This window comes from Balaenoptera ricei, chromosome 8 (genome assembly GCF_028023285.1).
Source record: "Balaenoptera ricei isolate mBalRic1 chromosome 8, mBalRic1.hap2, whole genome shotgun sequence".
Classification (NCBI taxonomy): domain Eukaryota; kingdom Metazoa; phylum Chordata; class Mammalia; order Artiodactyla; family Balaenopteridae; genus Balaenoptera; species Balaenoptera ricei.
This window is the reverse complement of record NC_082646.1, coordinates 106113847-106129996: the sequence shown is the minus strand read 5'-3', so window position 1 is coordinate 106129996 and position 16150 is coordinate 106113847. Positions and strand designations below refer to the sequence as shown.

The 16150-nt window shown below is 56.6% G+C and overlaps 2 protein-coding genes across 9 annotated transcripts in view; one reads left to right on the top strand and one right to left on the bottom strand.

The window, feature by feature from the left end:
• Nucleotides 1-16150, top strand: part of MACROD1 (mono-ADP ribosylhydrolase 1) — a 153327-nt gene that overhangs the window by 32735 nt on the left and 104442 nt on the right. The window lies entirely within an intron of this gene.
• FLRT1 (fibronectin leucine rich transmembrane protein 1) overlaps nucleotides 8552-16150 on the bottom strand; it is a 76870-nt gene continuing 69271 nt past the window's right edge. For 6 of the 7 annotated variants that reach the window (XM_059931860.1, XM_059931861.1, XM_059931864.1 and 3 more), the window contains one exon: nucleotides 8552-11270. In XM_059931860.1, coding sequence (XP_059787843.1) covers nucleotides 9197-11221 — 2025 coding nt within the window. In that variant the 5' untranslated portion in view covers nucleotides 11222-11270 and the 3' untranslated portion in view covers nucleotides 8552-9196. Of the gene's footprint in view, nucleotides 11271-14045; nucleotides 14148-16150 lie in introns of those variants that run through there. The other variant, XM_059931865.1, reaches the window with a different exon arrangement.

Genomic DNA, 16150 nt, shown 5'->3' with positions numbered 1-16150 from the left:
CCTTTCCCCGAAGCCTATGTGGCGAGCCGCCCTTTGGAATGATCTCCGGGCTGCTCCTGCCTCCAGGGGGCCGGCAGTGAGGACCAAGAGAAGAGGATGGGGGGGCGAGGGGCACCTGTGGGGTCAGAGCACCCCGTGTCACCCCAGCCAGGCCACCTGCCACCAAGGCACATCCAGAAATAACTTTGCTTCCTTGGAATATAAGGAAAAGCTCATTAACTTGTATCCAGATGTGAAATCAGATTTAAGGCAGAAGTAATGAGCTCTTATTTTATACGTTAAATTTAGCAGAAACTGCTATTGTTCTCATGGAAAATAACTTTTTTCCTTTTCCCCCTCTTTGGAGTGTGAGATATCAGGCTAGGCCTGGAGAGTTGTGAATGTGGTGGGTGCGTCTAGGGGATGAGGGGTGTCAGAGGTGGCGGGACCCAGGCAAGCGGAGGAAGAGCCGTGTCCCCAGCACCCGTATGGTGCCAGTCTTATCTGGGTGCCCACATGGTTGCTGGAGCCTGTTACAAGATAATCCATGGCTCTGATTAATACATCTCCACATGGAAACCCTCTTGGAGTCTGCCTTTAGCTGGCAGTCGCCTTCCCTGGGGCCTGTGGGATGGGGCCAGAAGTCCCTTCTCCATCCTGCAACAGAATCATTATTTTGGTTCCCATGGTGCCCAGGGAATATACTAACCCAGAGCTTCCATCCCTCCCAGCCACCACCTCTGTGCCAGTGGACCCTGACAGCGGGGCTGACCCTCGGGGCGAAGCCTGGGGAGGGGGTGTGGGCAGCCGAGACCACGTGGGTGACAGACACCGGCCCCTGGCACGCTGGGCCGCCGAGCTGAGAGTCAGCAGCCGAGAGGACTGTAAAAGTTAAATCTTTCTATTTATTTCAAGAAAGGACAAGGAAAGTGGACTTGGACATTTTATATGAAAACAGACAAACAGAAAATAGGACCAAATAGTTCATCACATTCATCTCAACACTGAAGTTTCAAGGCACCTACAAGAAGGAGGCCCAAGGGCGGTTCGCAGTGCACTTTGGTTTGTGTTGTTGTCGTGGTGGGTGTTTGTGTGTCTGGTGGTGAGGTTGGGAGGGAAGCAGGTGGGCCCGGGGCCAGGCCAAGTCAGCCAGCCAGGTGTCAGATGGCAGCAGGCAGCAGCAGGACTGGTCCCGTCACTCAGACCCCCGAGATTGCTTTGCCCTTCAGAGAAAAAGGAAGAAGACAAGGAGCAGGTGGCCAGATGGCCCCACTGGGCTGATTCTGCAGGTAGGAAAGGGCAGGGGCTCAAGGAAAGCCAGGGGTGCCCCTAGCAGGGGTCCCTCAGTTGGCAGAAGGGACCTTGTTCACAGCCCCGTCCTCCCCATGCCATTGGCTGGCCGGGCATCCACCTTCTGCAGCAAACCCTGCATTCACCAGGGTCTGGCTAAGGACCCTTCCCTGCTCTCTTCCTCCCCAGGCGCCAGGGATGGATGGATTCTGCTGATACAGCGCTGGGTGGCCCCCGAGCGAGCGCTTTAGCACTCCACACCTCACCGGATACAGTAACCTTTGAACACTGGGAAGGGGAATTGCTGTTGGTGGCTGTTAAAAACATTTGCTCCACAGGGCTTATGCGTGGGGTTTCTTCTAGTTTACTTTTCTCCTTTGCCTCTCCGTTCACACCCGCCTTGTGACATTCATAATTAGGGGGCGTCCGCTCCAGCCAGCAGAGGCGCACAACTGCACTGTCTCTCTGGCTCGCAGCCCTGCAGCTGTCTGTCCCCAACCTTCAACCCCATCTCCCCGCTTCTCTCCCTCTCAGATGGCAGACCTCTAAACACTGGGCGCTTCTGCTTCCTCCCCACGGCTCTCAGCATCTCTTCAGGAGCTGGATGCCAGGTGGGCATCTCAGCTGAGGCCGCTGGCCTGCAGGCAGGTGGTGTTCTGGGTCGGGTAAAAATATCTAAGCCAGTTTCAGAGTTTTGTGTGTCTTCCTCCTGGGTACACAGAACCTTCTGAAAACGGGACCAGCCAGAGGTGGGTGGTTTCTGGGACCCTCTGCAAGCATGTCCTTTGCACAGGGCAGGTGAGAGGCGCCCTGGACATTGGCTCCTGGGAGATGAGCAAGTGGCAGTCCCGTGTCTGCTGTGGCTTTGATCGTTGGCTCGTGTTGCATTTGTTTCCCTCCGTCTTGAGGAGAAAGCCTGTTAGTTCTTCCAGGTGGGCGGCTCGGGTGCGGGGACTCTCGACAGAAGCGTCAGACACGGGGTGGGGGGCACCCAGCTCTCTGCCCCCCTCGTCACCCACCTGAGGCTTGGCTCGGAGAGGGGGAACCGGGTCACCCCGGCTGGCGGCCAGATCTCGCCAAGTGGCTGGATTTCCCCATCAGGCTCACAGCTGGTGATCGCGGGTCCGAGGGAGGGTGGAGTGAGATGCTTCAGAGAGAAGGAGCCCCTCCTGGGGCCAGGCTGCCAGCGGGGTGGGTGCAGGATGAGAGGAAGGCCACTGCCAACACACCCGCCTGGGCCCTTTGCACTGAGCCCCAGGGACAAGCAAGGAGGGAGGAAGAGATGAGAGGCACCCCTGTGTGCCGTGCCCTGTGCTGGGCCTCAGTGACCCAGCGCGGAGGAGTGCAGGGACCTGGCATCTTGCCCGAGCGGCCGTCAACCCTGACTGCTGTAAAAGAGATTTAGGGGCGGTGACAGCAAAGACGTTCCTGCAAGGACTCTCCGGGCTTGGACTTTTGGGCCTTCAGGTGGGGGTCGGCATGGGTAGGAGTGGGAAGGACAGGGGCCATGGCACCGTGGTAGCTCCGATGGCCACAGTGCCTCAGGGACTGGCTTTGCCAGGAAGTGGGGGCTGGGTCAGCCCCCCACAGGACCCCCTGTGCCCTCAGTATGCCCACACTGCCCTCCCAGCACAAGTGGGAGGGGCAGTGACAGTGGTCTCAAAAAGCCCCTGGCCTGCCAGCCTCTCCAGCGGGGAGCAAGGCAGCAGCTGCCCACCCACCAGCTGAAGATCTGCCCCGGGGAATGATGTCCCCAGGGGAGACATGGGGAAAGGTGGGCTTTGCCCCTGCAGCATGGGAGGTGGGGTGGGGTCTTGGGCAATCCTGGAAATCATATTAACATGAGAAAAATGGGCCTGACCCCAGTGATAATAGAATTTCCAAAACTAGAGAAAAACAGTGTGTTAAAAATGCAAAGGGAGGGAGGAAGTAAAGGGAGGGAGAATGAAGAGCCAAGGGAATCTTCTTGAGTGTTTTTAAAGAAGCAAATGTGGATATTTCAGGCAACTACTTGGAACATTTCAAAAGAAATGGTAAATGCTTAAAAATGTAGAGTGAAAAGTGCCCCAGGCAGCCGTCAACCTGGCTGGGACGGGTGCACTGAGCCGGCAGCCGTGAGCCTGCTGTTGGGAGAACAGCCAGTGGGATGGTGGTGGGAGCTCAGGGGGCGCGGGTCCTGGCACCGAGGATGGCCAGGAGGCGGCCTGGGACGGGAAGCTGCAGTGCCTGGGAGGTGGCCCCCTAGCGGCCCCAAGAGAGCCAGCACGGGTGGTGGGTCACCCTCTGTGCTCCCTGCCTGTCCAGACTCCTAGATGGGGCGGTGCGTGTCTGCACTTCCTCTCCCGGTGCCCCTTAGACACTGAGGATGGGGATTTTGCAGGCTGTCTGGTGGCAAAACCGACTCTTTGACTGGGCTGGGTGGCCTGGCTGTGAGATAGCCCTGACCTGCGATTTTCAGGGGACACTGGTCATTTTGAGCAATCTCTCAATATCTTCCTTAAAGGGTCCTCAGGGACGGTAAAGTGAGAGTGGGAACCAGGATCTTCTCAAAGAACCAGGCCTTGGCTTAGGCAGGAAAATATCTGCCACCTCCCCATCAAGTGCTTGAATGCGGCCAGTGACAAAGAGCTCACTGCCTGATTCTTTTTGCTGGGCCAGCTTTCTCTTCCCTGACTTCAGTTTTCCCTTTACCGTTGGCCCCATTTCCCTTTCACTGGCTGCAGGGAATGGATCAGAGACAGACCCACCCTGGAACAGAAAGGAAGCAGAAGGACTCGTGGCTTTAGAGTCCTACTCACGAAGGGACTAGCCCGGCCACTTCCCCCAGCTTTTCACCCCGAAGGCAGATGGAATCTGGAGGGCAGGGGCAGAGTCTCTGCCTGGGGGCCAGGGCAGCTTCTGAGTGACCTGTGTGGGCCACGTAACCCCCCCACCTCGTCCCAGGGGCTGCGCACGGCACTCGATGGAGGCAGAAATGCTTCCCCGCCCGCCCCACCCCGAGCTCGAGCCCAGGCTCTGTCCAACCGACATATCCGGAGCCAGTGCTGGGGCACGCGTGGTGTCAGCCTTCAGAGACCCCAGCTCCCCACCAGCCAGGCCCAGAAAAATCCCTGCTTTGCCTTCGGCCACTGGGGGCAGGTTCAAAAAATGTGAAAAATCCCCTTTTCCTTTCACCTCCAAGGAGTTTAATCTCTCCTAATCAATTTAGCAGACTCGCTTGCTTGTAAACGGTAATGATTTTCATTTTTGAGCCTTTTTATCCCTCCTTAAGAAAAAAGATGCCTCCTCTGTCTGCATTCTAGAAGGCCTGTGCAGGGCTGTGAATTGCTTGTTAGCATTCACCCTGGCGCAGATCCAGAGCCAGGCATCCGCTGCCTGTCACCTGCACTGATCTGAGTGATGGGGGATGTGGGCACAGGGGACACCTGCAGCTGACCCCGCCTGAGCCCTGGCCCTGAGAGTGTGGTCTGGCCCTTGGGACTCAGGCTGCCATGCGCCCCGAGGCCCCTCCTTCCAGAAAATGCCCCAGCCCCCTCCTGGTTGCCTTCTCAACTCCATTGCTCCCTGTCTGCCGCATCCAATTTTCCTTGTTGTATTTTTCATAAGTGCGAGGCTCAGAAGCCCCGTCCTCCCTGGCACGTTCAGCAGGAAGCAGATTTCTGGAGTGGGCTGGCTTTGGGACTTGAGCTGCCATTGGAGGGGGGTGGCGGTGTCCTCCCCTTGCTCCACAGCTCTGAGGGGGTGAAGGAGGGAGGCTCAGATGCAGTCCTGGCACGTTGCCCAGTCAGCCCCCTCAGACCCCCAGGATCCCTCACCTGGCCTGCCACTCTCACTCTGGGCCTCCGTCACCTGCCTTGGGCCAACCAGAACCTTCCAGAATCAGCAGATGGTGGGGGAGCCCCCATTTGGCTTCTGGAGCCCCCATCTTTTCTGGGTGAAGCTAGACCCGGCCTCAGCCCACCCCTACATTACAGAAGGGGAAACAGAGGCAGAGGCTGTGGGTTCGCAAAACCTGCTTTCCCTGCATCTCCCTGGAAGCTCTCCCTGACCTTTCGCACTCTACTCTTTGCTGGGGCTGGTGGGCTTCCCTGGACCCCTAGGGGAGGGGGGAGGAGGCCCGGTGCCCATCGAGGAAGGAAGAGGCACAGGCAGGGGTAAGCTTTGGACTTTGGGTGGGGAAGCCTGGGTCCCCCAGCCACTGTCACCTCCCCTGCCAGCGTCACCCAGAGTGGGTAGGAGCCGGTGCCCCAGCTCCGACCCCCAAACCCCAGAGGTCCCCTAGTCAGCCATGCAGCCGCCATGTTAATGGGAGGTGGTCCAGGAAGCAGGAGGCAATTTAGAGAAGATGGAGGCTTCTGTGGGAGGCCGCAGGAAGAGGGAAGGAGAAAAGGGAAGAAAAGAAGCTTTTGATGCACATCATGTCTGCGGAATTGAGTATGACTAATTAATAGATTTTATTCTTAGTAATCTCTTAAGCATTCCATACGTTGGGCCCCACGCCTGAGCTGAGCTTACAAGAGGCCTCATTCGCCAAATGCAAATGACTCGCCTGGCCCTGCTGCCTTCTTTCCTTTTTTTTTTTTTTTTTTCAGGGGAAATTTAAAGGAAAATTGCCATGTAATAGAAAAGAGATTCCAATCACTACATCTAATTACCACAAAGGGTAAACCACTTAACCAAAGAAGTGTCATGAGTTTTTTTTTTTTAACTTGAAACCTGCCTTAAATGCCACAAAATACACTCATCAACGCTGAGGTCAATGAGGTTGTTCTGGCTAGTTAGAGGCTGCAAGGGTCAGGTTGGCCGCCCACAGGAGGGAGACTCTAGACAGAAGTGGTGGCCCAAGCCCTGTGTCCTCACGTGCTTCTAGGGGGTGGAGGAGGCTGGGTGCCCTGGAACACCCTTTCTCATTATGTTGCATGGCTGGCTCAGAGGGCCTGGACCAGGAAGGGATGGGGTTTCAGAGTGGACCTGCCTTCAGGCCCCATCCCTGGCTTGGGGGGCCATGAGACAGCAGACATTTGGAGGCTGGTTCTTAGAAAGGATGCTGGAAAGATGTTGGGATGCTGAGGGCAGAGAAGATGAGAGGGGGGGCCCCCGGGCCCTGGCTGGGCTGAGTCTCCACTATCTTCAGCACTTACGCTGGCAGGAGGACGCCTGCAGCAAGGCAGGCAGGGCCCGGGTTCCCCCTGGTGTGAGGTGGGGCCCAAGCCCCATTAGTGCAAGAGGCGGGAGCAGGAGACTGATGTGTCCTCAGGCCCAGGCCTGCCTGGGCCTGCTTTGTGCTACGGGGCAGGAAAGTTCATCACCCAGGCCTGGCCTGGAGGGCGCTGCTGGCACAGGCAGGCTCTCAGAGCTGCAAGGTCTCCCCTGTAGCCCTCCCTGTACAGGGCCACCTGCTGTTCCCCAAATGCCTTCTTAGCCTCTAAGGGGATGATCTGACCTCCCGCCTGGCTCTGGGAGAAGAGAAAGGAGGATGAAGAGTGAGAACAGGGGACCAAGCATATTGGCAGCAGGGGTTGGGGGTTGGAAGTGGGGAGGCTGGGACCGATTTTCCTGGAACGCTGGCCAAAGACAGGGGTGGTGCCTTGGGGAGGAAACTGCATTTCAGAACCAGCAGAGACCTTGAACTTCTGACCCCCAGCCAGTGCCCCACACCCTCGTGCACCCTCTCCTCCTGGACGCTGCTAGCGAGGCCCCTCTGCTCCTCCCTGAGCCGCGGGGAATGCGCCTGTGTCTGGGGGGGTGCCAAAGGGAGGGCGAACTTTACACGGATGTGACCTTTACACGGTCCCAGCCTTGGAAACATGGTCCCAGCCTTGGAAACATTTCTCTCCTGACCTCATTGTATGAGAAAATGCTTCAGGTGGGAAAAGAGAAAAAGCTTGAGTCTAGAATGAAATGTGTCCATGACCCTCGGCCTCTCCCTGGAGCTGGGGATTGGGGTTCCCCCCTTGGTGAGACCATCCATCCAGCCTGGCAATGAGAGCCGCGCCTCTTCTCCACCTCGCTCACGTGGTTGTTGTGTCCATTTCTTTCAAGCCCAGCCTCTTCCCTGAGGGGCCAGCAGCATCTTTTCAGGTCCAGCAAATGTCTGGACCCCGGGCCTGTCACAGCAGCCCTGTGACTGCCGTTCATCTTTCTCTTCCTGTCTTTGGCTTTTGTCAAAGCAGTCAAGGCCTTTTGAAAACACCACGGCCAGGAGCTGGACCCCTCTCATCCTCCCTGCCCTCAGAACAGCATCTCTCCTTTGACATCGCCCTTCCTGGGCGCAGGACAACTGGCACCTTGACAGATGGTGACCCGAGTTCCCCGAGTGCTGGAATGTGGGAGATATCAGAACCCCAGGCACCACTCCTCTCTTCTTTCCAGATTTGCTGTCATTATTTCATCATCGTTTTAATCTCATGGCTCGCCAAACAGCACTGTCAGTTGATAAATGATGGCAACATTGATTCCAGAGGGAGGAAAAAAAAAATCTTAACTCTTCTGAGGGCTCCAGTCACTACCCTTTTGGAGGCTGGCATTTTTAGAGGGATCTGGTCTTTCCTCTTAAGAGCAGCATCCCAGGGGTGGGCACAGTGGGGTGTTCTGCATTCTGGGGTTGGGGGGCGTGCTGTCTCCTAGGGCTTTTCTGAGAATTTTCATGTCTTTTTCTGGGCTTTGTTTGAGCAGCCATGGAAACCATTAGGTCTAATCAGCTGATATTTAAAAAAAAAAAAAAAAAAAGTCTCTGCACCAATTACCTGTCTCTGGAGGAAGCACATTGCACAGAGTAAATGCTCAGGAAGTAGCTGTTGAGGTGATTGCATCTGTGGGGGTGTAGGGGGAGAGAGATGAGGACACTGGAAGTCAAAGAAAGCTCTTCTCTATATCAGAAAGGAGCTTGGCCCAGCTCTGGCCAACCTGAGATAGGACTGACTGAACTGAAAACACCCCTTGCCCAGGGTCTCCCCAGCCACCCAGCCAGGACAGACATGCCTCCGCCCTTAGGAACAGCATTATCCCCCACCCCACTCCCATCCCCAACACACTTTGTCTACTTACTCAATGATTTCTAGGAGAAAGCAACATTTTCGTGACTCTATTGTCTCAAGAAATTGTACGAACTGACCCAAGAAGTACGGTAAGGGCTGTATATGTGGCTCTATCTACCCATCTATAGATAGAGACATGACATAAAGATAAACAGGTAGATAGATGCACCTCCAAGCCCTGGAAAAGCCACAGCTTCCATGGTGCTTCCATGGACTATGGTGCATGGAATTGAGGAGGGCTTCAGTATAGGAAAAAGAAAGTTTGTTTTTTAATCAACTACATCGTTGTTCAAAGAATGCAGTGAAAGACGCGCTATTTCTGCAAATCTGTAAGGGAAATGGCATGGAAAGAACCAGGGAAGAGATTTCAGGACAATATCTCCACAGCAAAACATCTTTTCTTCCCCTCTCCTTTGTGAGGAGCCTGAAAACCTTCCATCATGTCGTCTCCAGTGAGCAGCCGGCAGTGAGAGCTGCACGGGGGCTGCGCGTGTTGGCTGCTTCTCTAATGGCTCCTTTGTGACGGCCCTGCACAGAGCATGAGGCACACACAGACGGTGCACAGGTAGCATCTTTCCAGTTCAGGAAAAATAAGAGCCCCGACCCAACCCTTCCTGCGATATTATTTTTAGTCTTTTCCTCCCCACCTGGCATAATTTGGTATAAATTATGTCTTCATCAATGTCAAATCCCCCTCCTGCCTTCTATTCCTTAAAAAAAATTATTTTTTTCACTGTTGTGTTCTACAAAATTGTCAGCCCTCCCCAAACTCTGCTTTCTGATGGGAAAGTCATCGTGGAATTTCTTTTCCTTGTTCTGTCAGATGGCAGCAGGCTGGTCGAAGCCACACAGTCGCCACACCAGGAGGAGGCAGGAGCCGGGTGCTGGCATCATGTGTAGGAGTAGTCTATGTCGGGGATGCCACCGTCCCGGTAGCCCCGCGTGGTGCCGTAGCCGATGGTGTGCGTGCCCTTGCAGAGGCTGCTGCCGTTGGAGGGGAAGATGGTGTGGACCACGTATTCCTCTTTGCTGTGGTAAGGGTTGATGGGCAGCATCTGCAGCCCGGGGCCGCGGATTTCCAGGATGGAGTTATCCTTCTTGGTCCCCGACTCCATATAGTCGTCCTTTTTCCGGTTGCCCCGGTTGTAGGCCCGCTCCCGGGTCAGCAGCTCGCTGGCCCGGTGCACGTACCAGCAGGTGGCCCCCAGGACCAGGAAGAGGAAGACGAGGGCCACGGCGCCACCGATGATGCCCGCCAGGGGCAGGCCTGCCATGGGGTCGGCGTTCTGCTCCTGGTTGAGTGTGGTGGTGGGGCCGTAGCTGTCGGCCGTCTCCGCCTTGGCGCACACGGGCGTCTCGTCGGCCACATAGGTGTTGCCGGTCTCCATGGTGACCATGCAGATGATATAGGTGGACTTGGGCTCCAGGGCCGTCAGCAGGTACTCTGTCTTGTCCCCCTGCACCAGAGTCTCCGTGATGGAGCCCACGGCTGGGCTGTGGCCCAGGCGCAGCCAGCTGAGCCGGAAGGAGGAGGCGGGGAGCGTGGCCTTCCACGTGATGCGGATGGAGTCCGCCGTCAGGGGCTTCACGTGGATGACCAGGGTCTTGGCACTGTCGCCCGTGGCCATGGGGTAGTCGAGGCTGGAGTCAGGGAGGCGCAGCCCCGGCCTCTTAGCCTTGAGGGTGAAGAGCGAGCCCTGGGGCGTGGTGGCAGAGGCGCGGTCACTGGCCGTGGTCTTGGCGGCGGCGTTGGCCGCTCCGCCCTGCACCCCCGCCTCGAAACATTCGTCCATCTCGCTGGTGATGTCCTTGATGGCCATGCCCCGGACCTTCTCGGGGCCCTGGCACATGAGGCCTCGCACGTTGACCACGGCCGCCCGTGCCTTCACCCAGTCCCGCAGCCACAGGAGGTTACAGCCGCAGAACCAGGGGTTGTTCCGGAGCAGCAGCTGGGCCAGGTTCTGCAGGTCATCGAACAGGCCGCGGGGCAGCGTGGTCAGGTTGTTGTTGGACAGGTCCAGGCGCTCCAGCTCACGCATCTTGGCCAGCGTGTTGTAGGGCACGTGGCTGATGGCGTTGTCCTGCAGGTAGAGCTTCTGCAGGCGGGCGCTGGGCAGGTTGAGGGGCGGGGCGGCCAGCGAGTTGCGCACCAGCGAGAGCTCGGTCAGGTTCTGCAGGCGGCTGAAGGTGTCGTCGGCGATGCGCTGGTTGGCCAGCAGGTTGCCGTCTAGCACCAGGCGCCGCAGGCTGCTGAGGCCCTTGAAGGCGTGCAGTGGGATGGTGGAGATACGGTTGTCATCCAGCCGCAGCTCCTCCAGCGTGCGGGGCAGCCCCGAGGGGATGCTGCTCAGGTGGTTCCTGCTCAGGAAGAGCAGCTTGAGCTGCTTGCTGTCGGCGAAGGCATCCTCCTCTATGCTGACGGTGGACACGGAGTTGTCATCCAGGTGCAGCTTCTCCAGCAGCGGGATGCGGGCCAGCGAGTCCCGGGCGATGGTGCGCACGTTGTTGTCCTGCAGGTGCAGCTCCCGCAGGGAGTGGGGCAGGTTGACAGGGAACTCGTCCAGGTCGTTCTCGTATAGGTAGATGACCTGCACGTTGACCTTGGTCTTGAGGTCCTGGGGGATGCCGGCATTGTTGATCTGGTTGTTCTGCAGGTAGAGGGTGGTGGCGTCGTCGGGGATGTCGGCGGGGATGGAGGTGAGCCCCCGGTCGTTGCAGTAGATGAAGCCATTGTCGCAGCGGCACACGGAGGGGCACGTGGTGCTGTCGATGACCTCCGTCAGGAAGGCGATGAGCCCATAGCAGAGGAAAAGCCAGTCCCGCAGGTCCATGGTGGCTGTGGTCATCACGACGGTGGCCGTGATGGTGGCGGTGGGTGTGGTGGTGGCGGTGGCCGTGGGGTGTGCCACCACCATGGTGGACGGCTGAGGGAGCCGGGCCCCACTTGACTTGCAGCCTCTACACCTGCAAGGAGCACAAGACATGTGCGGTGAGAGCGAGTCGGGTGTCCACCCACCTGCCGCTGAGGGGTGGCTGCAGTCGAGGCCACGGGGCAGAGGTCAGACCTCGAGGTGCATGCCCCGTGGCCCTTCCAAATGTCAAGTTTACATCACAGGTGATAGCTCGGGCTGAGGTCAGCCTCTAATGACATTGGCTACCGTTAATCTCAGCGGGAGCAAAGATGCTGCCCGTGAACAAGACAGACGTGGCCTTGGCCCTCCTGGACCGTGGCCGTGGGCCTCGTGACGTTAATTTACTGGGAGCCGGGCTGCAGTTTCAGTCTCTTCTTTCAAGATCCCACACTAAGCCAGTCTTTATGGCTGATGCTGAAAGTGGCTGCTCAGTGTTGATGGGATGGATTTAGAGCCACCATTTCTCATTGGAACAGGGATCTCGTATCCCTCTCTGGCTCGGAACCAGGGACTGAAGGGAAAGCTTGTTTCTGCGAGGCCTGTGAGCTCGAGGTGGGGGAGGGGCATCACTAGAACCTGCAGAAAGAATCTGCCAGCGTCCTCACTGGCGAGCAGGGGAAAGTGGGGCACTTCATCGTCTGGTGTTAAAACAACATGTCCTGTTTGCACTTGTGCATCTTATAGACAGAAGAATGAGGTGTCAACAGAACTGCTTTCCCATGGCTTTACAGAAATCTCTTTCTATCAGCGGTGCCCTTCCTACTGTGTTCCACGTAATGTGAGAACTTATTCCATACTTTGCTCCCTTCCTAAATCACGAAATTTTCAGCTATTTTGAAAAATATATATATCTGTTTTCTTGCATTTAAAGACAGGAAACAAATAAAAGGAGGGAGGGGTCCACACTCTGAGGGAATTGTCTGCAAGGTGTAATTTTGGTTTTCGCAAGTGGAAAAATTGCAGTGTAGATTTTTCTCATATTACGTTACTGTTCATAGTGGTAAAAAAAATCAATTAAAGAGAAATTATCTTTCAACCTCAGTGGGGAAGTGGTGTTCATGCAGCCGGCAAAGGTCTGCTTTATAACTAACTCCAGGTTCACAAACACTTTTCAGTGTGAGACACAATGGCCTCTGGGAGCCTGAGCTGAGGCCGCAGCCTGGAGGGCAGCCCGGGTGTGCAGAGCAGAATTGGGAGCCACTCACTGAATGAGACGGTGGGGCCCTCACTCCCATGACCCAGGGACCCTGTGTCTCCATTTCTCAACCACGTCAAACCCTTCTTCCTTCTGTCCCTCTCTATTCCTGGACTGCTCCTCTCCGTCTAGCAAACTGCTCGTCACCCTTCAGGACCATGCTCAAACGTCTCCTCCTCTGCTAGGTCTTCCTCATGCCATATAGAGCTTCCCTCTGCTCCATCCATCCATCTGTCCATCCATCCACCCACCTATCCACCCGTCCACCTATTTACCCATCCATCTATCCATCCACCCAGCCATACATCTATCTACCCACTCATGCATCCATCCATCCATCCATCATCCATTCATCCATCCATCCATCCACTCATCCATCCATCCATCCATCCACCCACCCATCCATCCACCCTCTCACCTATTTACCCATCTATCCATCCATCTACTCACCCATCCACCCACTCACCCATCCATCCATCCATCCATCCACCTACCCACTCACTTATCCATCCATGCATCTGTCCATCCAGCCATTCAACATGTCTTTATTGAGCACCTACCATGTGCCAACCTGTGTTCTAGCCACTTGGGATTCTATTCTGATGGGATAGTAGCTCACACTATAATAAAGGTCTCACCTAGAATTTTATGAATATTTAAGTCATTTAATCCTCCCAGCAAATGTCAGGTCAGTGCCCTTTTTATTCCCATTTAACAGATGAAAAAACTGATACTCGGAGGTGTTAACTTGCTCGAGACCACTTGATAAGTGGTGAAGAAGAACCTAAGCCAGGATCTTGACCACTAGGCTTGTGGTGCTGCATCTCGTGCCCATCTCTGTGGGCTGCGGGTTGCACTATTTAGTGACTAGTGTTTTAAGGTCCCTGACTAAATTTCGGGTGCTCGAGGGCAGGGCCTGTGGGCTGTGTAGGCCTGGTGTGGCTTGCCATCAGTGACCACTCAAGGACAGAAGGGAGCCGGCTGAGGTGCCAGGCAAGGCGGGAATGCCTCTGCCCTGCTCCCTGCCAACCCCTCAACTCTTGCCCCATTTGCATTACAGGGGCCTTTGCCCAGGCTGCCGGCAGCTCCAAGGCCTTCTGGAGGGAGCTCAGGCTTTGCCCGTGGCTAACGCACTAACTCTGCTCAGGGCCTGTTAGCGGAATGAAGCTTTATCCATGAGGTGGACCGAAGGCAGGTGGAGGGCCAGCCGAGGACACCTGGCTGGAAGCAAGTGAGGGGGAGGGGGAGGGGTGCACGGGATCTGCGCAAGGAGCCAGAGGGGGATGAGGTCCCGAGGGAAGCTGGGAGGAAGGGGGACTGGTGAGACTGTGACTGACACTCTGGGCCTCTGAAGCCAGCTCAAGCCCCCTCCCAGCCGCCGCAGCTGGCCTGAGGGGCTGAGGACATTTGCCTACTTACTCCTGATGCTTCTTTGGAGGTTGTCCTTAGTCTATGGGTCATGACCCCACTCACACCCCTGCCCCTTGGGACTTGGAGTTGGTCTTTGCTTCCCTCACATGTGTTCCCAGCTCTCAGTGGGTTTGGACAGGGATAAACCCAGGCATAAGGGGCAACCCTCTGGCCAGGCCCTGCCCAACGCCCTCACAGGCACATGTTTGTATCTGCACCCACCTGTCACATACACACAGGTCCTCGGTCCCATTTTACAGTTGAGCAGCCTGAGGCTCAGAGAGGTGAGGGGCCCGTTCAAGGTCACAGCCAGCCCAGGTTTCCAGCTGCACATCTGTCCCTTCCTCTGCACAAAGCCAGAGCCATGAAGGTTATGGAGCCTGGAGGTCCTGTCTCAAGATGCTTATGAGCAAAGAGGCAGGGCCAGGGCAGGTCCTGGGGACAGGAAGCCTCAGGCCTGCTCAAGGCCACCTTGCCTCGGTCTCAGGGGTCAGGTCTGAGCCCAGGAGCACCTCTGCCCAGGCCCCCAGCATCTGGCCAGAGGACGCACACCCTCCTCTGAGCCTTGGCACAAGGGATGCTGTTGGCCCCTGGGCGCACAGATGCCGGAGCAGTGCCCTGAGCAGGGGGCGGACTTGTTAAGGCCAAAGACGAGGCCAGACCGCCTTCTCTGGCATGAACATCAGTTCCCAGTGCCCGCTCAGCTCATGGCCATAGCCCTCAGCCTCCAGAGGCCCCGGCATCATAATAGAGTCTAAATTACACCTTTCAGAGATGCCTGATGGATAACCAAGAAGCATTTGGGAGGCAGGAACCCAAGGCCTTTCTCTTCCCCTGTCTGCGGCCCTCATCCATCTTGGCTGAGTCTCCCCTGCCGCCCCCTTCCCCAAGGCCTCCCGATGCTGAGCCCTGGCTCCAGTAAGGCAGGGAGGGGCCTGGGGTGGGGAGGAAGACAGCGTGCCTTGCCTGAGGAGCCTTTAATTGCCCGGGTGCCACGAGGCCCTTTTATTCCCTTGTTTTGTGTTTGATGGTTTATGTGGCCATCAAATTAAACCCGGTAAATCGCCCGTCTTTTACGGGGTCACTTTTCATTGTTGTGAGAATCCCTTAGACTTCAGCATTTTGTGAGTTACGACCTGCCAGCTCCATGACTGACAGCCGGATCCTTGGTGTGCAATGGAAGTGGGGGAGAGGAGCAGTGAGATGGCTCAGACTAGAGGTATCCAGACCCCCACTAGCCGAGAGGAGACCTGGGGCGTCATTCTTGGCATATTCTATCAGTCGCTAGCTCCTGCCATCTAGGACAGAGACACCTGGGTTCGAGTACTGCCTCACCCTCTTCCAGGCGGTGAGATCTTGAGGAAGTTACTTGCCCTCTCTGAGCTTTAGTTTCCTTATCTATGAATGTAGTCATCAAGTTCCCCTTAGAGGGGAGCTCACTACTGAGCATTCAGTGAGGTAATACCTGCAAAGTACACCCTCGTAAGTGCATGAGGTTTAAAAGCTGCTGTAATTCTCTGACTGCTCCAGGCACACCGGTCTAGCCTCTGTGTTAACTGCTTGTCTCTTTCCTCTGCAATCCAGAGACCCTTTCTTTACTCCCCTGCCCCTGCTGTGCCTCCAGGGTCGACTGGGAGGCTGTAGGCCAAGCTGCTTCCTGGCAGAGACTCCCTGTCATTGCTGTGATGCTGGGTCTCCCCAACCTCAAACTGTGCCTCCTCAGCCCTGTCGCCCCAAGCTAGGGTAGAAGCACTGACCCTAAGCCTGCTCTCCCTTGTGCTGCCTCTGGGCCTTTGCACATGCTGTTCCTGCTTCTTGAACATCAACACACCTTCCCCACTCAAGCTTCGCCAGGCCAGCTTCTGCTCACCTCCCAGGCCTCAGCTTGGACGCCCCCTCCATGAAGCCTCCCAAGTTGTGTCTGGCTCTGCTTCCCATACCCACTTGACTGGTGGTAGTCGGACATGAGTAATATCTGTAAATACCTGCCAACTGGATGGAGGTGCCTCCCTGTTGGAGACGCCTGGCCTCCTGGCACTCTGCCCCGTTGTCTTTCCCAAATCCCATCAAGCTGGGGCTGCCAGAGACCCACGGCCCTCTTTGGGGGGGTCTTCTTGGGGAGTCAGAGTGAGGGCAGGGGGGCAGCTGCAGGACCCCAGGCCCAGCACAGGCCCTGGCACACTGGATAGGAGAGGGCATCTACCGCCACAGGCTCTGGGGAGCGGGGCACAGTTAGACATGACGCACCAGGGGCTGAGCAGGGGCGGGGGCACGTGGCAGGAGGGAGCTGGGCATCCCAGGCAGGAGAGGGAAGTCTGGAGAGGCCT